Here is a 24,833-nt window from a genome sequence, read left to right as displayed (position 1 = left end):
CACAATACTTTACTGTTTAACAATCATAAGTGTCCCGTATAAGGAAAACATAGAAACGAAGTTCTCTCACCTGGGGATTTGGAGCAGAATAGCAGCTACGGATGTAGAAAACAAAGGTACCCAGATGGAGATGTTGTAGCTTCAGATGAATATTAGAATTCCCCCCGAGAAACACCCAAAGACCCGGCACAAAGGCCAGGGCAAGGGGAGGTTCCCAGGGAAACCCTCCTGGGGAATAAAACCCTGTGGAGCTGCTAGTGAGCGTAGACTCCTGGAAACGTCCCGTGGAGGTAGATTATGCTATCCCGGGAGTATGGTGATGAATAGGCATGTCTTTAAAGGATAGGATCCAGGGCAGAAGAATCAGATTGGCTAAAGGGAAATAGTGAAACAAAGTGATTAGAAATGATTCTGCCTAGTACTGGAAAAGACACTTCTAGAAACTGAACCCTTACCAAGGGATCTGATTGTAGAAAGACTTAGAAATGAGAGTAACCGACCATCTGGTATGATCTGAAAGACTGGATACACTGGAAGGTGTAGAACAAGGGAAAATGATGAACAAAACACTCAAGAGTAATTGGAAACAACCTAACCTCCAAGAGGGGAGTAGAGAACAATAGTTACCCTGAATAAACGGAGACCCCTTCTAGCTTGATGAGTGACTGCGGTTGAGAAGGGATGAGAGTACAGGGTGTTGTGTCTGGGAGACAAATACAAACTGTAAGTCCGCAGGACAAGAAACCAAAAATTCTTATAAATGTTTCAGAAGAAAAGGGTGCCTACCAAAGGAAACCCTAGTAACCCACACCGGTCGAAGGCGGATGTTGGAAACAAATTCTCTCAAGGCGAGTGGCTTGGGCGGCTCTAAAAGAACCCCAGAACGGGAAGGCAATGAAGCGTCCTAAAGTAAACACACATAAACAACAACAAAGATCAATTAGTTTCAATAGATAAGTGGCAATAAGAATATATGCCCCAAAGGTAAGTCTGAGTAGAAAGAGGAACAGAATTCCCTGACACGGACTCACGTAGTGTTCGCAAGCTCCTTGGAGAATAGCAACGCGTCCTTGTCTGGGAGAAGCAGACAGATAAGCTGTCGGCGCATTGGCCTGGAAACGTTGCAAGGCATTCTGGGGCGCGGCGACTAGAATGCTGCACATACTGCAGTGGACTGCAGGAGCCGCCATGTTGGGGTCAGGCATCGCGTTAGGATTAACGCTGATAGTCGTGACAAACACGGACGATATTTATGCTCTTACGACTGAGCAGATTGGAGGTTCTTGAGGTCAGGGGAGCCTGGATATGTCTCCTGTTGGAAAAGAGAATGTGTAGGATTTGTAATGACATGCAATCTGTTGAGTCAGCTAGACATGTCCTTACTTTCTGCCCTACTATGACGGCTCATTATGAATGTTATCTTAGTAATTATGTGGAGAATATTGAGGACATCACAAGTGAAATATTCTGGCTCAGATGTGTTTCAGGGTATAGCCGTGGACTAACTATTGCTATCACAATAGTATGGAAATGTGTGAGAAAACCTTTACTGTGCTTTGAAGAAGATACAGAGATGGTAGGTAACCTGTAATATGTGGGACACAGTGGTCATGATGATGCTGTCTATGTTCACTATATATATCTATATATGTTTTCATGCACTGTCTCACTTCTTACATTTCCTTTCTCTCTCGAATTTTCTCTGAGATGCTAATCTGCCTGGGAAAATCTGACCTATACTATGTATTGTTTTGCAAGGTAGTTGAATTTCTATTTGACGGCGTTTTATATGAATGTTTAAAAAAATGCTTTTAAAAGTAGCCCTCCGCCGACCCCAACCTTCCGGTTAATTATCGGCCGATCTCTATCACTCCTTTCCTGGGCAAACTCCTGGAAAAGATGGCCATCTCCCAGCTTAATCTTCACATTGAATCTGTTGGCTGTCTCCATGACCATCAGTCCGGTTTCAGAGCAGCCAGAAGCATGGTAACTGCTCTCCTGAACATCCGTGAAGACCTGCACTCTAACCTTGATTCTAATCTCCCCTCTGTCCTCATCCTACTTGATCTCTCATCTGCCTTTGACATGGATAACCATGCCATCGTGCTGAACCGGCTGCGTGATAATCTGGGTATCACTGATCAGGCTCTGGCTTCATTAACTTCTTTCTTCTCTGACTGACCCTCTGAGGTCCAACTTGGGTCCTTCCTCTCCTCTATCCCTCTCTCCACCTGTGGTGTTTCCCAGGGCTCTAAACTTTCGCCCTGGTTGTTCAACCAATACCTGGCACCTCTCGCCCACCGCATTGCAGTATTCTGCACCAACTTCCAGTGCTGTGTTGATGACACCCAGCTTGCTTTCAGGCCTCCCACTGCCGCCTCTTCTCCTTCTCTCATTCCGGATTATCTCTCTGCAATCCAAGAGTGGTACGCCGACAATGATCTCTACCTGAATGCCAGCAAGATGGAGATCCTCCTCATAGGCACACCTGCACCCCTTTGTCCCCTCACTCTCAGACTGGTCTCCCTTGGCCCTTCTCCTGCTCTCAACTGGGAGGCTTAGAACCCCTGGGGTTATCTTCGACTCCACACTATCCTTCTCTACTCACATCTCTGATGTCTCTAAGAAGTCAAACTACGAACTGCACCTACCTCCTCAGAGGTATTCTCCCTCTCCTCTCCTTCCCCCAGAAGCTCACTGTTTCGAGAGCTCTTGTTCTCTCTAGGCTTGACTACTGTAACAGCCTATTTTTCAATCTGCCTGCCTCTACTCTCCATCCTCTGCAACTCATCCAGAACAGGACAGTAAGACTTGTCCTTGGCCTCAAGCCCAGGGATCGTATCTCTCCAGCCCTCAAATCTCTCCATTGGCTCCCAGTGGCTGTAAGGATCAAATTCAATACCCTTTGCATTGTCCACAAGGCCTACTGGGGCCTGGGACCAAAATATCTCCAGTTTTCTCTTCTGAAGTATATTCTTACTCAAGCATTTTGCTCCTCCACCTCCAAGTCCTTGAGGGTCAGTCGCTTTTCCAATCAACGAGTTGGGGGCAGATCTTTCTCTTTGGCCAGCACCTCCCTCTGGAACAGCCTCCCTGCCTCTTTGAAACTTGAGCAGAACCATCTCCAGTTCCGGAAGCAGCTCAAGACTTTCCTCTTTGCTTCTGAATTCTCTATTCCCTTGCCCTGCTGATCTCCTGTCTGATACTGCACTGGTTACCTGGCTACCCTCTGAACCATGGGCCCAGGTCCCTGCCCCCCCCAGCTGCACACCTGCACTGCCTCCTGGCAGTCCTGCACTTGGGGCTGTATCTGTAACCCTACAGTCCACCTACCTGCACTATCTATCACTTGCTGTTTTGCACTTAACCTCGCACTGCCACCTGCTGGCCGCACTTCTTGTTTCTTGATGTTCAGATACTATGTCCTGCTCTTGCTCCTCCTCCTCCCCCTCCCTCTGCACTTTTCCCCTTTCCTCTCCCCTGCACTTGCACTATCTCAATATCACTGTGCCTAGTAAGATCGCTGTCTTGTCCCCCCCTTATTCCCCTCCCCTGCCTCGTCGCGCTTTGAAACACTTGTCTATGAGTGCGCTCTGAATAAAATATCATATCAAACCTAAATGGCTGTTAACTGGAATCTGCCTGAGTTTTATTTCTTTTTCCCTTGCATTTTTATATATTTATCAACCCCTTCTTTTTTTTATTTTTTGGGACTTGATGGCAGGATCTGTATATAGTAGCTGGTTAGGTCATGTTATGTCTGATTATATTGCATGATCTTTCATTATGTTGATTTGCATTTATGTCTAATGTTGAAGCAGCCATTAGGTGATACCCAAATATATAAACACAGGAGCAGAAAGTAGACCTGGAAATGTAATCTCGTAACCAAACTCTCGAGCCCTGTTTTGACCTAAAGTTCTAATGCTGCCCTCTAATAACAGGAAAAGGTAACTGCAGTCTAGGAAAGGCTATACAAAGGCTGCATTATGCAGATTAACTCCTATAAGTACCCAGCCTCCGCGTATGGTGTATGAGAACTCTGGCCTCAAACACCACTTGAGCAAACCCCATAAGAGTCCAGTAGGTCTCAGGCATCTCCAGGAGGCCCAGTTCAGGGCTTTGCACCCAGGGTAGCCATGGTTGTAAACCCATCCTTTTTTGAAATGCCCATATTTTCTTCCAGCTTTCCCTTCTATAGAATCTGGTAGATCGCGGCCTGCGGTTTTTCCCTCTATGGTGTCTTGGGCATGGTTTCAACATGCCCACAAAGTCTTGCACAAAAGAACAAGCCTAGGTTACTCTGAGACTAATATTAAGGAGGCGAATGGGTGCTGTATACAATTTATGTTGTTAACATAATATAAAGGGAAGGGAAAAAATTATAATTCTGCTCATTTTTCAGGGAGTTACGAACACAGCAAATACACGTTTATGACATACAACCCATCTCAATGAACAGGCTGCCCAGAACACCATTTGTCTTTCCTGTGAGCCAGTTTTGGGGCACATTCACTTCTATTACACACTCCTTCTCTCTACTTTGGCAGGCTGAGGGGTTCCTTAATGCTGATCTTTGATTGCGCTGGTTTTTTCATTTGTTGTATTGGGACCTGAAAGCTCTGCTCCCTGCCCCTGGGCTTGTGAGGTGGCCTTACTGTAGAATAAAGTGCTGTACAAAGCGTGGCTTAGCCTTATGGTAACTGTCAAAGCATAGAAACATAACACGAGAGAAGGGTGCCACTCTTAAACCACATAAACCCAAGCGGAAGTGGGGGCTTAAGTGTTCTGCAGTGGCTGTAGTGAGACTATTGTTTCTGGAAGGATGGCTTTTGGTGCTGCACACACCTGTGAGAACTCTACGAAACCTCCAACACTGCGCAAAGTGTGGCGTGGAAGTGCAGGCTTACGTGGTCTGCGGTAGCTGTGGTGATACTATTGTTTCTGGGAGGAAGATATTTGGTGCTGCACGCACCTGTGCGCACTCTACAAAACCTCCTACACAGAGCAACGTGCGGATGTGCAGGCTTAAAGGATAGTTCCGGGACTTTTTTTTTATTGTCCCTACGGGTCGGCCATGTGTTTTTAAGCATAAATCGGTAGATCGTAGAAAACTTTCCTATGGACCTTACCCGACTTTTCGTCCATTAACGCACTCGAAATCAGCCGCCATTTTGTGATAATCCTATCTTTTCCCCGATCGCCCTGGCTGACCTGCTTTTGCGGCACTAAATCAAATCCCCCGCCCCTGAAACAGACTTTATCAAAACATTCATATTCCCCGCCTCTATCCGTGACGTGACTGTGCTGCGTAGGCAAACGCGCCCAGGCGTCTTCTACGCGACTCCACACAGAACCCGGAAACCAACACAGATCAGCTCACAACACAGCGCGCCACAATTCGGAATATGAAACTGTACTTTTAAATCAAACCGCAAGATTGTAAATTTGGTAAAGTACATTTATTGGACATCAAATGTTTAGAGAATATTCAGCGATTTGCATTTTTCTTTGCTCTCGGTCCAAAATAGTTCGTCTTCAGGCAAGCGATGTTCGTGTGCAGTACACAGGGTGTTGGTTTACGATAAAATAAGCTCTTCGGTCGCACTGATAATCGCATGGCTGTTCCAACAACGAGGCACTAGTCCACCACAACGGTATGTATGTTGCATCTAGCCATTAGTACCGCGTAAGGGCATACTTGTACTTGGCGATCGTCCCATAAAATGGTCAGGGTGGTAACGTTGTTCACGCGGAGAAGCAACTGGCGGTTGAAAAATCCATCCGCCGGTGTCTGGTACTCGTGACACAGACAATAATGAAGCATGTACCTGTTTTAAAAACATAAAAAATGAAATTAGTCTCACCATCAGATCTTTATTAAAATTATTCATTTCATAGCTAGGACAGCACTACTGGGTATTATACGTCATTTCCAGTAACCCACCCCCTCTCCTCCGCCTTTTTCAGAGCCGCCTGAGCGCCAGTGGACCACTTCGTCACTGATATGATATAATATGGCATTTGCAACGCGCCTTTACACAAGTGTTTGAAGGCGTGGCGAGGCAGGGAGGGGGGGGGACAAGGAGAAGACAGACAACGATCCTACTAGGCCAGGTGTCATTCAGATCGCGCAAGTGCAGGGGTAGGGGGAAGGTAAAAGTGCAAGGGGAAGGGGAGGGGGGAGGTGGAGTACAAGGTAAGTAGCATAAAATAATAAATACATAGGGCCAGCTGGTGGCAAGTGCAAGGTAAGTGCAGAACAAGTGCTGGGAAGGGGGGGGGCTGTAGGATACTGAGACAGTCCCCCAGTGCAGGGGTTGACAGGGAGGCAGTGCAGGTGGAGAGTGGAAGGGCCCAGGACCGAGGTCGCAGACAGTGGACCAGTTGTAGCAGGGGAGAGGGAGAGAGAAAGCAGAAGCAAAGAGGAAGGTTTTGAGGTGCTTCCGTAAAAGGAGATGGTTCTCCTCAAGATAGTGCGCGGTACAAAACAATATGCCACATAGAACGAACAAGTACAACTTAACCCGTCTTTAAAGCTACTGTATAGTAATTAAATTGCGGTATAAACTCATCTAAAGAGTTACTTACATTATATTTGCATTTTCCATTGTGTCTATGCGTAGTGCAGCCCCGAAATACCACTCCTTCTATGCCGACGTTATTTCTTCTAATGAACGTGGCTATCGTTTCTGAAATTTTATTCATTATCGTTTCTTACGTTATTGCACCACACCCCCAAAAAGAAGTCTTTCGGGATGGTCCCGGCCTGTCAAGGTCAAATAACAATAGAACCTTATACTGAGTCGTGGGCCATTCCGGCACCCGAGCAAAAAATCAAAGCAGCTGACCTTCACTTTGAACGAGCACACATTCCTAGTTAGCTACATTCAGTGTAAGGCCATCTCACAGGACTTGAAATTTACACTCCATCTTTGCATTTTGTCTGCGTGCTTTGCAGCCCCAGAGAACCATAAATACGGAGACATTCTATATTTTTTGAAAAATGATTTATATTACTGTTTGGTTTAATTTAATGTGCAAATGAACAAGGTTGGATAGACACATTGCATGTACACTGAGCAATCACTTTTATTTACACAATACATAGATACACATATTCAATGGGCCTGCAACATGAGGAGACTCGAGAGCAAAGTCACAGGTGACACCCGGGTGGTTCGCACTACTGCACGGTGAAGGGAGGGGCAAGGGTGGAGAGACACATTGCATGTACACTGAGCAATCACTTTTATTTAAAAGGTTCAATGCAAGGTTCGTTTTGGTTCTTGGAACTATACACGTTATTCACATGCGGATAAGTATTTGAATAACTTTAAAAAAATAGAAAAATAATTTGACTAAACTCAGAACATGTGACTAGTTCCTTGCATGTACTGTCGTGAACGAAAAGAAAACATGGATGCAATTTGATGACTACTAGCAAATAGATATAAATTAAAAAATTGGACGCAAAATGATTATGGTACATGGCCTTACCTTGACGAACAAACAGTTAGATGCAGGGATCAGAGTAGTTTCTTGTCGTAGAACAGGGAGCAGTTCACAGGTTGCAAACTGACGAGTTTGCTCGAAGTGGTCACGGAAGTTCACAGAGACGAAGAGCAGATAACCAGCACCTTCACGGGTTGACTAGCAAAGCGCAAAGCAGTTCTCATTAGAAATATGAAGTGGGTTATAAAGAATTCGAAACAGGGGTGTGTTTGTGAATGAATGACGTGTATATGTCGTGGCATTATGTGGATTGCAGGGGGGCGTCCAGCGTGAGGGGGGATGCTTGGCAGGAGACACGGGGTCTGGAGGTAGACATGGGAACAACAACCCATGCTCTATAGACCACTTTGAAGTGTACATGGTCTTTGGCACCTCTTGGCCTTTATCGCTCCCTGACAGCTCCACTTGCCAGCGCAAGTACCCCGGTGCGAACTGCCTTTGATAGGGCGGGGGGTGGATTGGGGCGGTGGTCGTGCAGACAAGACTCGTTTGCCGCAGGGCCTCACCAAGGAGAGGCCATCTAACTGCATGTAAGAGGCAGGCTGCAGGATCTAGTACATGGAAGGCAGGGGGGTGAGTTTATAAATACCTCATCCTCCCAGGAGAATATATGGGTGCAGTTCACCCTGGAGACCCTGGATGCCTAGGCAGTTAGTCAGCAGGCTGGCCTGTGGTGGCAAGGCGGCACGGGCCAGAGGGGGTCATCTCTGTACCCGGTGCCCAAAAGGATGATTTATTATGATCAACCATATTGATTATTTACCTATAACCATGTTTTGTATCAATAAAATCCAACGGCCTTTTATTGCCAACGCTTGAACAAAGTGGTGTGGTAAGTATTTTTGGGGGAGGAGGCAAGGCCGGGAGGCTTGATGCCAACCCGCAAAATAACATATGTATGTCTGCTGCATATGGGTTCAACGGTTATGTGGATTGAAGGTGGGCGGCCAGCGTGAGGGAGGATGCTGGCCGGAGACATGTGGTGTGACAAGACCAGGCACAGGAAGACTATTCAGTGGCTGTAGTGAGACTATTGTTTCTGGAAGGATGGCTTTTGGTGCTGCACACACCTGTGAGAACTCTACGAAACCTCCAACACTGCGCAAAGTGTGGCGTGGAAGTGCAGGCTTACGTGGTCTGCGGTAGCTGTGGTGATACTATTGTTTCTGGGAGGAAGATATTTGGTGCTGCACGCACCTGTGCGCACTCTACAAAACCTCCTACACAGAGCAACGTGCGGATGTGCAGGCTTAAAGGATAGTTCCGGGACTTTTTTTTTATTGTCCCTACGGGTCGGCCATGTGTTTTTAAGCATAAATCGGTAGATCGTAGAAAACTTTCCTATGGACCTTACCCGACTTTTCGTCCATTAACGCACTCGAAATCAGCCGCCATTTTGTGATAATCCTATCTTTTCCCCGATCGCCCTGGCTGACCTGCTTTTGCGGCACTAAATCAAATCCCCCGCCCCTGAAACAGACTTTATCAAAACATTCATATTCCCCGCCTCTATCCGTGACGTGACTGTGCTGCGTAGGCAAACGCGCCCAGGCGTCTTCTACGCGACTCCACACAGAACCCGGAAACCAACACAGATCAGCTCACAACACAGCGCGCCACAATTCGGAATATGAAACTGTACTTTTAAATCAAACAGCAAGATTGTAAATTTGGTAAAGTACATTTATTGGACATCAAATGTTTAGAGAATATTCAGCGATTTGCATTTTTCTTTGCTCTCGGTCCAAAATAGTTCGTCTTCAGGCAAGCGATGTTCGTGTGCAGTACACAGGGTGTTGGTTTACGATAAAATAAGCTCTTCGGTCGCACTGATAATCGCATGGCTGTTCCAACAACGAGGCACTAGTCCACCACAACGGTATGTATGTTGCATCTAGCCATTAGTACCGCGTAAGGGCATACTTGTACTTGGCGATCGTCCCATAAAATGGTCAGGGTGGTAACGTTGTTCACGCGGAGAAGCAACTGGCGGTTGAAAAATCCATCCGCCGGTGTCTGGTACTCGTGACACAGACAATAATGAAGGATGTACCTGTTTTAAAAACATAAAAAATGAAATTAGTCTCACCATCAGATCTTTATTAAAATTATTCATTTCATAGCTAGGACAGCACTACTGGGTATTATACGTCATTTCCAGTAACCCACCCCCTCTCCTCCGCCTTTTTCAGAGCCGCCTGAGTGCCAGTGGACCACTTCGTCACTGATATGATATAATATGGCATTTGCAACGCGCCTTTACACAAGTGTTTGAAGGCGTGGCGAGGCAGGGAGGGGGGGGGACAAGGAGAAGACAGACAACGATCCTACTAGGCCAGGTGTCATTCAGATCGCGCAAGTGCAGGGGTAGGGGGAAGGTAAAAGTGCAAGGGGAAGGGGAGGGGGGAGGTGGAGTACAAGGTAAGTAGCATAAAATAATAAATACATAGGGCCAGCTGGTGGCAAGTGCAAGGTAAGTGCAGAACAAGTGCTGGGAAGGGGGGGGCTGTAGGATACTGAGACAGTCCCCCAGTGCAGGGGTTGACAGGGAGGCAGTGCAGGTGGAGAGTGGAAGGGCCCAGGACCGAGGTCGCAGACAGTGGACCAGTTGTAGCAGGGGAGAGGGAGAGAGAAAGCAGAAGCAAAGAGGAAGGTTTTGAGGTGCTTCCGTAAAAGGAGATGGTTCTCCTCAAGATAGTGCGCGGTACAAAACAATATGCCACATAGAACGAACAAGTACAACTTAACCCGTCTTTAAAGCTACTGTATAGTAATTAAATTGCGGTATAAACTCATCTAAAGAGTTACTTACATTATATTTGCATTTTCCATTGTGTCTATGCGTAGTGCAGCCCCGAAATACCACTCCTTCTATGCCGACGTTATTTCTTCTAATGAACGTGGCTATCGTTTCTGAAATTTTATTCATTATCGTTTCTTACGTTATTGCACCACACCCCCAAAAAGAAGTCTTTCGGGATGGTCCTGGCCTGTCAAGGTCAAATAACAATAGAACCTTATACTGAGTCGTGGGCCATTCCGGCACCCGAGCAAAAAATCAAAGCAGCTGACCTTCACTTTGAACGAGCACACATTCCTAGTTAGCTACATTCAGTGTAAGGCCATCTCACAGGACTTGAAATTTACACTCCATCTTTGCATTTTGTCTGCGTGCTTTGCAGCCCCAGAGAACCATAAATACGGAGACATTCTATATTTTTTGAAAAATGATTTATATTACTGTTTGGTTTAATTTAATGCGCAAATGAACAAGGTTGGATAGACACATTGCATGTACACTGAGCAATCACTTTTATTTACACAATACATAGATACACATATTCAATGGGCCTGCAACATGAGGAGACTCGAGAGCAAAGTCACAGGTGACACCCGGGTGGTTCGCACTACTGCACGGTGAAGGGAGGGGCAAGGGTGGAGAGACACATTGCATGTACACTGAGCAATCACTTTTATTTAAAAGGTTCAATGCAAGGTTCGTTTTGGTTCTTGGAACTATACACGTTATTCACATGCGGATAAGTATTTGAATAACTTTAAAAAAATAGAAAAATAATTTGACTAAACTCAGAACATGTGACTAGTTCCTTGCATGTACTGTCGTGAACGAAAAGAAAACATGGATGCAATTTGATGACTACTAGCAAATAGATATAAATTAAAAAATTGGACGCAAAATGATTATGGTACATGGCCTTACCTTGACGAACAAACAGTTAGATGCAGGGATCAGAGTAGTTTCTTGTCGTAGAACAGGGAGCAGTTCACAGGTTGCAAACTGACGAGTTTGCTCGAAGTGGTCACGGAAGTTCACAGAGACGAAGAGCAGATAACCAGCACCTTCACGGGTTGACTAGCAAAGCGCAAAGCAGTTCTCATTAGAAATATGAAGTGGGTTATAAAGAATTCGAAACAGGGGTGTGTTTGTGAATGAATGACGTGTATATGTCGTGGCATTATGTGGATTGCAGGGGGGCGTCCAGCGTGAGGGGGGATGCTTGGCAGGAGACACGGGGTCTGGAGGTAGACATGGGAACAACAACCCATGCTCTATAGACCACTTTGAAGTGTACATGGTCTTTGGCACCTCTTGGCCTTTATCGCTCCCTGACAGCTCCACTTGCCAGCGCAAGTACCCCGGTGCGAACTGCCTTTGATAGGGCGGGGGGTGGATTGGGGCGGTGGTCGTGCAGACAAGACTCGTTTGCCGCAGGGCCTCACCAAGGAGAGGCCATCTAACTGCATGTAAGAGGCAGGCTGCAGGATCTAGTACATGGAAGGCAGGGGGGTGAGTTTATAAATACCTCATCCTCCCAGGAGAATATATGGGTGCAGTTCACCCTGGAGACCCTGGATGCCTAGGCAGTTAGTCAGCAGGCTGGCCTGTGGTGGCAAGGCGGCACGGGCCAGAGGGGGTCATCTCTGTACCCGGTGCCCAAAAGGATGATTTATTATGATCAACCATATTGATTATTTACCTATAACCATGTTTTGTATCAATAAAATCCAACGGCCTTTTATTGCCAACGCTTGAACAAAGTGGTGTGGTAAGTATTTTTGGGGGAGGAGGCAAGGCCGGGAGGCTTGATGCCAACCCGCAAAATAACATATGTATGTCTGCTGCATATGGGTTCAACGGTTATGTGGATTGAAGGTGGGCGGCCAGCGTGAGGGAGGATGCTGGCCGGAGACATGTGGTGTGACAAGACAAGGCACAGGAAGACTATTCAATGGAGACACACTAGATTCATTTAAAAAATCAAAACAACCATTGTTAAAATATATGTTGGGTTTTATTTTAGATCTTAATTTCAATTGAACATAAATAATAAACATTACACATTGTAAAGTTCCGGTTGCAGCACATCGAGGGAAAATCCGCGGTATTGTCCACTGTCGCTGGGGAAATGTTGTCTAATGGCAAGTACCGCACAGGCAGGTATTACTCTCCGAACGCGGTGTCCGAGCCACCCGTGAAGCCACCAAGTGAAGCAACGATAGGCCACCAGCCTGTACCACCTGTGAAAAAGAAAGATGCAAACTGTATTAAAATGACAAAACTTTCTTATCAATGTCGATTCAGGTAAAAAATGTCATTCTGCTTTGAAAAAAATTCTATCTAGAAAATGCACAATATGGAACCAATTTACATGTGTTCGAATGATATGTAGATGTAATTTTATATGTGGGAGACGACCATGAAATAGTAGTGGCATCACTGACATCACAACCAGAGTATACTTACTCGTTACTCGGATTACGCGGACGAACAGTGCCGCGAAGTTCGTGCATAAGCACCATCATCATCCTCAACACGGTCCGTGAGAGGCAGGCTTCCCTGAACTCTGGCAGTTCGGTGATGCATTGCGGACTTGGCTCGCCTTCCGAAATGTAGGCCAAGCACCCGGAATTTTCACGGCAGCAGCAGTTCTCCTCCTCAGTTGGCATTAGCTCGCACCGATTGCACGTGCACCAGGTGGAGACGCCGTCCATGCGACATGGTCCAGGCTCTTCATCCGTTGACTGGTCCTCCCAACTGCCGTCCGAATCCCCATCGTTTTCGCGTGCTTGCCTTTCCAGTAGTTCCTCCTCGGTGTACTCGGGCTCGTACATATACAGCATTATTGTAGCCATTGTGTGGTAAAGAAAGTAAAATAATTTACAGAGATGGTACAGGTGTTCACAAGGCCTAGAAGTGGCAAAGGTAGCTGACCAGAGCACAGAAACGAGTCACAGAATACTCAAAGTAACACAGAGAGAGGAATGGAATCGAAAATCTGCTGCTGTGTGTTGTGAAACGGTCTGTTTATACTTATTGATGAAAGAGGCGTCCTGCCATTTCCATGCCGACACTTCATTAGCTGAGGCGCAGCGATTGTTGACACGAGACGTGCTTTGGCGTTGGGAAATGGGCGGTACGCGTCTGCTGATGTCAGGCTCAGGGGCGGGGGATTTGATTTAGTGCCGCAAAAGCAGGTCAGCCAGGGCGATCGGGGAAAAGATAGGATTATCACAAAATGGCGGCTGATTTCGAGTGCGTTAATGGACGAAAAGTCGGGTAAGGTCCATAGGAAAGTTTTCTACGATATACCGATTTATGCTTAAAAACACATGGCCGACCCGTAGGGACAATAAAAAAAAAGTCGCGGAACTATCCTTTAAGTGGTCAGCGGTGATCCACGGGAGAAACGGGGGGTTCCCATTAAGCCTTCTACTTGTTACAGGCTCGTTTTGCTCGCCTTTACGGGTATGCGTTTCTTGTACCACTCTTTGCACCCTTACATGCAGTGATTTTGACTAATATGCTGTCTTTTTTCAACACAAAGGAGCCAACCAAGCGTACCGACGCCCACCCCTCTTGTATCGCAAATTGAGCAACTGAGTCTTCTCCCATTGTGAATACCAGGCAGATGGACTTACCGGAGAAATCCTTATCTCCTGCACTGAGAGAGAATGGTAACTCCTCTTCTATTACCGCTACGGAAGCCATTGTTGTAGAAGCCTCCTTTCTGAGGATGGGCCTCATTCCGAGGTTGGTGCTAGTCATGGCGCTATTAGCGCCATGACTAGCAACATTACCGGTACCATGTCCGCCCTCGTTCAATGGGGACTTACCGGTCTAGTCCGACCTTTGCAGGACCGGTAAGTCCCCATTGAAAATGTCAATCCCCATTCCCATTGAGCCCCCATAGGGCTCAATGGGAATGGGGAGGGTGCTAATAACAGTACCGTAAATTTCAGTACCATTATTAGCTCTGAAGTCCCTTTGCGGATCCCGTCCATAACGCCTGGTAAAAGCAGGCGTTAAGGAGGAGGCCGTAAAGGGACCTCGTAGTAGGGCGCAAAGGTTTTACCGGCACCGATGTCCTTAATGGTGCCCGGTATCCCTTTGCACCCTACTCAGAATGACCCCCCATGTGTCTGGAGCTCTATGATGACTTGTTTGAGGAAAAACCAGCGGAGATTGTTTTGACTTCAAATGTTCCTCCAAAGTCAGTACAGCCTTTTCTTATGGCCTTCACCCATGTTGCCCATCAATTTCAAACACGTTTGTTAGGGGCTGAAAGTGATGGTCTGGCTAACTACTCCCCTTTGGACACTTTGTGCCCCTCTTCAATTTCAGCTTTGCATTTTGTTCTACATTCGCTTCTGAGGCTGTACGACAATATCAAGGAGTCCGCCCATCACAACTCGGCTCTTCTAACAAACTGAGTGACAATTCTAACAGCCACTTAAAGCATAATAATGAGTTGGGTCCCCAAACAAAACTAGACTTAAATGATTTTGATGACGATATCAAGGACTGTTCTGCTTTTAATGAAATTAGGAAATTAGTGACGTCCCAGTCAATCCAAGAGAGATTGAGTCTGTCTCTGGGTCTTTCCAAATCAATGGTTCCTGCCAATTTAACCCCTGATATTGATCCAACAGACCATCTTCCTACGAAGATATCTGATGAACCATCAAATATTAGTACAAGAAAGGGGAAAATAAATAAATGTGGAGCAAAAAATAAATAATCTAAAAACTTGAAGGCTATAAACTTGAATAAAAAGCACTCCTCCAGGAAATTTTTAAGGGCCTGACCAACTGTGGATGAGATCATTGACCTGAATTCCCAACCACAAGCTAATGCTTTGTCATCATCTCCAGTACGTAAACAAAAATCTACAAAAGTAGTGAAAAGGGTAAAGAAAAAATCTAAAGTTACATCATAGCTCAAGATTATCAACTTCTTCCTTCCCAATAAAGAGAACAAATTAAGCACGGGCACTTTGGCTCCAGGTGTCACCCAGTCTCTTATCCCTGGAAATAACTCTGTTGTTTGTAATGGTGCTTGCTGTATTCAACAAATACAGACCTAGCATACTAAAGGTCCAAACACATCGACCGGCAAAGACACTTTGCTTTCTTTTACAATCAATAGTGTCAGAAATTCGGGAGCCAAGCTCCTTCACGTGTTTATGGTGAGCCAGTGGGGCGAGTTATCAGATTTCACAATGAAATGGATGTATGCTAATTGACCTTTTCACAATCTATCGCGGAAGAATTGACCTTCTGCACAATTGGTTGTGAAATGAAGGTCAATTAGGACATATATGCGGGGGGAACCCCCCGCAACCCCCACTCAATCCAAACCCCCCCCGCAAACCCCTACCCAATCCCATTATATTATTTATTACCCCAAACCCACCCCACACATATATATAAAAAGAAAAATAAAGGTAAAGGTCAATTGTGCAGAAGGTCAATTAGGACCACTATTATTGGTTCAATTAGGACAAAAGGTCAATTGTAAAAGGTCATTTTAGGTAATACCAATTAAATGACTGTTTCAATAGATCAACCATACTTCATATGTTTTCTTTGATTCCTCCTTTACGTTCACTACATCACGGGGATACTGACTGGGTTGATCTTTCAGACACTGAGGGGGATAAAAGAGAGGTGCATTTTTACTCATTGATTGTTGCACGATTGGTGTGGGATCAATTGGACCATTTTCGCTTGATGGGCTTTGATATCCACAATCTAAATAGTCCTCTCCCATTGAAACATTTCTTCACAAATAATATTTGTAATAGCCTTCTCAAGGCATACTTCCATCACTCACCATAACACATGATTTAAATGTGAATGGTAAAATGTGGGTGTTCGGTGCAAACAAATTTGGAACCTATTCCAAAAAAGATGAAGAACTGGTTTTGGCTTGCTATTGCTTTGATAAAAGACATTAGAAGGGACACTATTGTTTGTCATCTCTAGTTATAATTATTTGAGGTTTTTATCATGGAACAGTTGTGAGTATCATAACACTGTAAATATCAGTAATTCTTCTTCACTGTTAGCAGACCTGGACATGTTGCTTTCCCAAGAAATGATGCTTTTAACACCCATACCTATTAAAGGTTACCAGCTGTTTTGAAAGGAAGCTCAGAGAGGTGGTGAGGGATGCTCCACTGGGGGTCTTATTATTTCGATAGATCTAAAATTGGGTTGCATTTCCTCTCTGATATATACTGCACTTGACAGTTTGCTAGCAGTTAAATTACAGCCAGTAAAATAGGTCAGCGGGTTTAGCGCTCACAGCTGCGAACTATATGTTTTCTGTAAGTTGTAGGTTCTAATCCTGGCAAGGCCAACTCAGCCTTTCATCCTTCCGAGGTCCATAAATGAGTAGCCACATTGGTTAGGATGATTAAGGTATGTAAGGTGTAAGCACTATATAAATAACAAATCATCATTACTTTTGAGTGCTCCGGAGGGTATGCAAGAAATCATAATTTTAAATTGATTTTGGAATCCCGCTACTATCACCCTTGTAGATTTACATAATACAATCACTACTGTTTTAGATAATTGGTTAGGAGATGGGCACCCCATAATATCATTATAGCAGCTGAATTTAATTCTCCCTGTATTCACACATCATCCAGTATCAATGACTACTTAACAGTCTTTCCGAATTGTCTCCCCTCTGTCTCTAGGAAAAGGGCCCAATCATGGATCGGGTTTCTTGAGTCTTGGGGCTTTGAATTGCTTTTACCCACTTCTGTGCTTTTCCATGAAAGGGTTATTACTTGGAAAAAAGGGAATTCCACATTGTGGATTGATTATGTTTCTCTCTGCTTCATTTCACTCGAGGTCTTCTCCAGTAGACATTCGTTTTGAGGGCTTTAGCGATCATGCTATGATATCCTTCAGTTTCAACTTTAAATGTCCAGGTCTCCAATTAGAGCCTTCTCTGGCTTTTTTTGAACCATGTAGAGAGGGTCCCAATGTAAAATGGAGTTGGGCATCTTTAAGGAAGTTTACATTGGAGCTGAATAATCGACTGAACGATTTGTCTACTGAGAAGTTTGACAATTTATGTTGTATTTCGAATTTCAGTACGATGCATCATTCTAGTTTGGCCAACATATCTGGGAAGAGTTTCTTTTGAGCTCCCAGACAGAAGGCTTGTGTATTCAACGCCAAGATTGCTCAGGTTAAGAAGATGCGTAAAATTAAGAAATATTAGAAACTATTCCTTTTCTAATTTCGAATGATATAAGCAGGAAAAAAAGGAAGATTTGTCAGTCTTATAGAAGTTTTTGCAAAAGCCTTACATTTTCCCTCCAGATTGTAGACAGCCCAAAAAAATTGTATTGCATTAAGGGAAATAATATGTGATCTTTCTGGGAAATTATTAATGTATCCACATCTTCAAAGAGTGTTCCTGTGTTAACTTTAACGAGGAAGATATATAGGGCTACCATTTCAAAAACATGTATGCTCCTTTTAATCCAAGGATTTTTTGTAGCAAGTTCTCAAGGATCAATTTGGTTAAATGGGTTGGTGGTTTTTCCAAGGATGACATATTGAGAGCCATTGTAAAATCAAAAGGTTCCAGAACCTCAGGACCTGATGATATAGCCCCACTTACCATCAAGTTTAGTGCAGAGCTCTGGTGTTAAATTCTGGAAATACTTTTTCTGGATATTATTCAAAAGGATACTATTCCAATATCTTGACATACCTCTTACATTATCCAACTGTTTACAAAAGGGGATAGAAATAATCCCTCAAATTATCGCCCCATATGCCTTCAGTAAAATATTTGTGTCTCTTCTACTTAATGAATTTGAAGGGGGGGTAGATAAATTGAATACACTTTCCAAATTTCAAATTGAATTTTGTAGAAATGTAGGCACTTCCCTAAATGGGGCTAGTCAATCTTATACTCAAGCACAGACTAGGAACAACCCTTCAAAAACCATCTATTTAACTAGTATGGATATGTCCAACGCATTTGATAGGGTTACAGAGAAAGACTATGGAGGAAACTTAATCAGTGGAGAATTTCTGATGGTCTCTTGAGGCTTTTGATGTTATTCCATTAGGATACCCAGGTCCAGGTCAGACTAAATAAGAAAGGATATTTGTCTAGAGTTATTAATATGAATGTGGGGCTGAGACAGGGGTGTATCTTGGCCCCCATGCTTTTTAGCTTCTATGTTTCAGACATGATGGACCTTAGGGAAAATGTCAATTGTATTCTGGTTAAAATGGGAATGTGTTATATTAGCTTTTGTGGATGCCCTTTTGTTTTTCGATCTTACTCCGGTAGGCCTGCAAAGAAAACTCAATGCCTTTTAAACCTATGTCCATTTGAATAACCTATGAATCAATGGCTTTAAATCCAAGATATTTATCTATACCAACAAAAGATCACCCAAAATTATAAATTGGTCTGTTTGCAATATCAAGTTAGTTCCCTGTTTGTTTAGGTTTAACCCTTTCTGATTCATGGTTGTGTAGGCTCATTGGACAAAGACTTAGAGCCAAGATTAGGCTCTTGACAGTTCAATTTAGTCATATCTACACAAGTCTTTGCACATTTTTGTTACTGCCCATGATCAAATACTATGTCACAAAAAATGTCCTGACCATTAGCTATGGCCTAGACATTATTCCTCTGGACCTTGGGGTTTTCCTTTATTCTCTTGAAGGCATGGTTTGGAAGAAAACAGTAGGCTTTGCACACTCCATTCCAAATTCAGTAAGCGTCATAAGCTGAGCCTGACGTCTGTGGATTGTAAAGTCACGTGGAAAAAATGTACTTTGTATGCAGCAATAATCGATCCTCCACTGGGTTCTCTCTTTTGAGATCTCATCCAAAGGATTAGGCATAATTCTATTCCTTCTTTGATTGACTTAGTTAGAACACAAATCAATCTCTCACTTGAAATTGACCCCAATGAGAGGGAATTGCTTTTTCACCCTATATGGGTGAAAAATAAAGTTTTGAGAGAGACTGGAGACGTTCTATTGAGAAGTTGAATACGCATTCTCTTTTTGCTGAATACTCTAAACTAGAAAACAAGGCTCACTTTCAAAATATATCACTCTGTTCACGAGTGACAATGATAGAAAAATCTACTTGAGATTTAAGCTCAGCCAGGTACCCAATCTGGAATGTTTGGGGCCCAGATGGGGAATTATGAATGTCAATAGAACTGGTAGAAATTGTAGATCGGAAACCTTAGAACCCATTAAAAAGCTTATCTTTTTTGGTCCTGATGCTACCAATTTGAAAATTTGATGTATTCAAAGGTTTTCTGATTTTACGTTTGTACACACTGGCGAACGCTTACGGTCAAGGTGTATGGTTGGGGAAAATATCTCCCATGTGTTAGCTCTAATTAGATGTTTAATGGTTTTGTATGAAATGTTAATCAAAAAGTGATTTAGGTAAAGCTTAATACATTTTTTAGTTTATAGATATTCATGTTTTTCTTTTACTTATTTAAACTGTAGTTTGAAGTATTTCACAAATAGCTTATGAACTATTAAAAAAATGTTAGTGTGTTTAATGTTTTATATTGCTAAATCTATTTTGATTGTGTACGGTGTTATTATTAAGCCAATCACAATAAATAAATCATAGGAAGGGTGCCATTCTGTCGCTGCATGAAGGACAGATATCTGCTTTTCTCTCCCTACCTGCCCGGATTGGCCGTAAATCACCTCCGCCTTTCACATAGTCTAATGAACGCATCGTGCATATGGAGCTCAGGCTATAGTTTCTCACTATAGAAGGCTAAGTATTACTATACTATGATAGCCTACTGGCACGTAGCACACCACATTTCTCACCGTGAAGTCAAATACAGTCTTTGCATGACATGACATGGAACACATTCTTAATAACACCCTTTTTCGCATGAAGATGCCGGGCCTTTTTAATTTTACCATACCAGTTTGACCACTGCATTTCCTTACCTTCTGTTACCAACAACTTTCAGCTTTGTGCACAGTCTATTCAACGCCCTTTTGCAGAACCATGACCCACCTAACAGGATGATTCATAACCACCCATCCTATCACAAAACATCCCAGCTCCACTTCAGCCCAGTATCCCTCTGTTCATAGGATCTATTTCCCACTTCCCCATCCTCTTATCTTCCCTTGGCTCATGTTCTTTCTTCCAGCACACTAAGGTGGGGCACACAGTGCCACTCCATGGACAAGCCTGGGCGCTCTGATACTACTAGAGTGGTGAAGTGGTGCAGTATAAAAGCATATTAACATACAAGTGATGAATCAAACAGGATTGTAAAAAAGCAATAAAATACTCTACCTGGAAATCATGACTTCCATAACACTCCTCCACAACTTTGGGTATACTCCTTACTCTGGACTTGCCTCTATCCTCTTATGCCTCAACCTCCCTCCGCCTATCCCCCTGTTTGCACTTTTCTCACCGTGTGTTCGCACCAACCCCTAAATTCTATATCTGGTCATTTTCTAACTTGGAGGTGTTTCCATGCATCGTGCCACTTGAATCTAGCTGTGTTTCCATGCATTGTGCCACTTGAATCTAGCTGTGTTTCCATGAATTGTGCCACTTGAATCTAGCTGTGTTTCCATGCATTGTGCCACTTGAATCTAGCTGTGTTTCAATGCATTGTGCCCCTTGAATCTAGCTGTGTTTCAATGCATTGTGCCACTTGAATCTAGCTGTTTCCATGCATTGTGCCACTTGAATCTAGCTGTTTCCATGCATTGTGCCACTTGAATCTAGCTGCATTGTGCCACTTGAATTTAGCTGTGTTTCCATGCGTTGTGCCACTTGAATTTAGCTGTGTTTCCATGCATTTGTGCCACTTGACTTTATCTGTGTTTCCATGCATTGAGCTTAGATCAATCACTGCCTTTCTTTACCCCTCTCTCTATCTGTTCTCTAGCCTCCACCGCCTTGGTTGCCTGTTTGTCTGCCTGTTGTATCGGGTCCCCCCTTTGTTTGCTTGAGATGTCTGCCTACCTGAATCCCTCTTCTTGCTGTCCCCTCCTCTCCCATCTCCCTTCACTGCACCCTTAGCACTTACTCTATCTGAAATGTCACCTGACCTTTTTGATAGCAGCTTGCTTGTCTCTCCCCCTCATTTGTTTTTCTCCTCCCTCTCACCCTCCAGCACTATCTGAAAAGTCATCAGGCCTAGTATGATGGTCACTTGTTTTGTTCTTCTCATTTTCCCTGTACCCAAAGCCCCCCACCCACAAACCCCATGTTAAATTCCAGCATACCTCAATTGTCGTCAGGCATAGTAATGTAGCCGCTTGTCTGTCTCATTCTCCTTCCTTCCCCCTTCCCCTCCCTGTATCACTTCCAAAAGCTATCTGAAATGTCGCTAGGCTGATTACGACAGATATTTTCACATTCTGAATGTTTCAAGGACTTTTAAGAATGTCACTGTATTCTCCCTTGTTCCCTCCCTTGAAGCGCTTTGAAACACATTGTGTATAGGTGCTATATAAATAAACAATCAATTCAATTCAATACTGTCGCTTATCAGTGAATTCAAACACATACTGTGAAGGTTAACCCTGAACCACTACACCACACAGTCCCTTGCAAATCCCTGGTGTCATAACTTTCATAACATTACACAATCTTAAGAAAGTTATAACAACATGGCGGACAGGCCCTGTTTCTCTGAATGGAAGCAGAAATTCAGCTGAATGTCTACTTCCATTCAAATAAACAAGGTGTGTTTTTCTGACTTGTTATGACTTTCATAATACTGTGCAGACTTGTTGTTAAGCTGTGATGCGATTATCTATCCCAAAACAGCTCAGCAAAGACGTGATAAAATGTACATTACCTTGCAGAACAATACAATTGTTTTGATACAAGTGGCACCAAAAAAACTCATGAAAGGCAGCAGGTGCCTTTTAGGCTTGTCCTTGTGCACCCCTCAAAATGGAAGCATGCAGACCTTGAGAAATGTACTTTAAGCTTGCTGTGACATACTCGATGCAGTTGTGAAAGCGATGGCACGTGGGGACTGTCTGCTGTCCCTTGCAGGCTTGCCTCATGGGTGACTTTTGTTCTTCAAAATGGAAGCCTGTTCTGTGCAGCATTTATCTATGTATACAAGCCATCCATAGTGTTATCAGAGCAAGCTAGTGTGATGAGACCTAAGCAGGCGATAAGTACTGGTTTGAAATAAAGTTCTCTTTTGTTGTCTCCTGTACAGGTTTAATAATCCACGAGGGGCCTTCAGTCTATCGGATTTTTAAGCGCTGGCAGGCAGTCAACCAACAGTGGAAAGTGCTGAACTATAACAAGACAAAGGATGTGGAGGACCAGAAAACAGGGGCTTGCAAGACAAGTCAACAGACCCCCTCCGAAACCATCAACTCGCCCTCCCCGGGTGACACGGCCAGTCAGCCCACGCCCGCCGACAGCACCGCCCCCGCGCCGGGGACCATGTCCGACCACCACTGTGCGTACACCATTTTGCACCTCCTCAGCCACCTGAGGCATAATGAACATAGGAGCCAATCAAACAGCAGCAGGGAGTTGGTGATGAGAGTGACTACAGTCTGAGCCACCCCATTGGCCTTACCTGCAAGGACTAGGCGTGTGTCTTTTGTGGTAGCTGTGTAAGGCCTCCAGGGCCTGGCGGCCACCGGGCTGGGCAGAGATTCTCGCCCCTTCTCCTGGAAGGCCACTGCTTGCCAGCCAGTACACACCTAAGAAGTGCAATGTGGAAAGAGGGAACCCCAGGAAAAGGTTTGGGGAAACATGGCACTCTTGGCCTTGGAGAAGTTCAGCTCTGTTACCAAACCCTATCGCCATTTCCACCAACAATTTACAGAAGCAAATTTCAAGGCAACTTGAAGGAAAGCACATGCCATTTGTAGTTCTTGTTTATTTACTTTTTAATGATGTGGGGACGGTGTCTTCGGGTGGGGAAGAGTGGTTTACATTTTACAGGTCAGTCTGGTCCTGGCCTGGTCCATTTTGGGTTTTAAAGGAAGAAGTGTGGGCCACACTGCACAATAGGAAAGCACAGCACTAGCAGTCCCTGATTGCAAACAGTGGGGCGAGAACAGGAGGCAGGTCTCCCACCAGCTCTGAGCATGCCACAGACCCTGACATCAAAATAAATGCATTGCCTAGGTTCAATCATTCCCTGTTACAACCACTACGTTTCCCAAGTGAAGCAAGCATTGGCAAAGCCAACAGTTTAGGCTTTTATGTAGTCATAGGATAGGCATTTGCTGGTCGTTTCCATAATGGCACTAACTTGCCATAAGATGGCAACAGCCGAAAATGGTGTCATTTCTCCTGGGCGCATGAAAGCCATGCCTAACAAATGCCTATTTAATACCCGTAAACAAGACAAAAGTGTTGGCTGGGTCATGCTGGTCTTTAACAGGACTACAGTGCAAGGAACACATACAAAACCAGTGGCTAAAGCTGCAAGTAAGCCATTAACTATCAAGAGACTGCTTAGAAATAACACGGGCAGACCGCAGTTTGATGTTACTGCTTGAAAGAGCTAACCCAAAGAAATCCCACAAAGATGTGTTTTGGGCCGAAAGGGGCAGGTGGTGGGAGGGAATGGCCATAGGATTTGCATGTCCACAGGAACCAATGCGGAAGGCAAATAAGCAACCAATTCCCACAATCTATGTGTCCCCCCCACCCCTTACAGGTCAGCGCCTCCTAATTTGTACTCCAATGCAATCGTTTTGGCTTACAGGCAGTACCTAAGCACTGCCTGATAGCAAAACTAAAAAGGTCACCATGCTCTGCTATAATATTCACATTTTAAAATGTTTTTTAAAGGTGAAAAGCAGTAAACAAATGTTCATCATGTTCAGTGTCTTGAATGGTGCTTTTGGTTCGTTTTCCTGTCTTTATTTATTTATTTTATTTATTAACACATTTTATACACCGCGCCACATGCCCATGGGCCTCAGAGCGACCAGAGCGTCTTGAAGCTCCCTTGAAGGAATCCGCCGATGTGCAACAGCAGTGAGGTTGGAAGTCAGGCTCTTTGAGGGTAAATGAGCAACCTCCGTGTGTACAAGGTCATCCCAACAAATCAGAAAGAGCTGTGCTGCCCTTTGTTGTTAAGAATGCACAGAGCAGAGGAGGGAAACCAAATAAGCAACACAAAATGACATCTCTTTTGTGGGTGGAGGGGGGGGGCTAGGAAGGGTCAGGTGTGTATGAAGAGCTCCATGCTACGTTAAACAAGCATGTGGCTTGTATGTAGGCATGGGATAGGCATTTGCCAGCCACTGTCATAACGGTCCTACCTGGCCATATGTTAACAGCAGCTGCAAAATGGTGTGAGTACCTGGGCATATGATAGCTGGCAAATGTAATGCAAGCCTAAACTGTTGGCTTTGCCAGTGATGTTTTTAACAGGACTGTAGTGCGAAGACACGCACATTCCTTAGAAATCAAGAGGGTGAAGGCGCACTTGCTTAATACATTTGTAGTGCACCGGCAG

At 44.4% G+C, this 24,833-nt stretch overlaps 1 protein-coding gene across 2 annotated transcripts in view; it reads left to right on the top strand.

Annotated features, from left to right (window-relative positions):
* MARCHF4 (membrane associated ring-CH-type finger 4) overlaps positions 1–24,190 on the top strand; it is a 699,606-nt gene extending 675,416 nt beyond the window's left edge. For both annotated transcript variants that reach the window (XM_069616807.1, XM_069616806.1), the window contains exon 4: positions 22,560–24,190. In XM_069616807.1, the coding sequence (XP_069472908.1) occupies positions 22,560–22,912 (353 nt within the window). In that variant the 3' untranslated portion in view covers positions 22,913–24,190. The remainder of the gene's footprint in view (positions 1–22,559) is intronic.
* The last annotated feature ends 643 nt before the right edge of the window (positions 24,191–24,833 follow it).

Source organism: Ambystoma mexicanum, chromosome 9 (assembly GCF_040938575.1).
Source record: "Ambystoma mexicanum isolate Mex_15411 chromosome 9, UKY_AmexF1_1, whole genome shotgun sequence".
Lineage (NCBI taxonomy): Eukaryota > Metazoa > Chordata > Amphibia > Caudata > Ambystomatidae > Ambystoma > Ambystoma mexicanum.
Note: the sequence above shows the minus strand (reverse complement) of the source record. Positions and strands in the feature narration are given on the sequence as shown.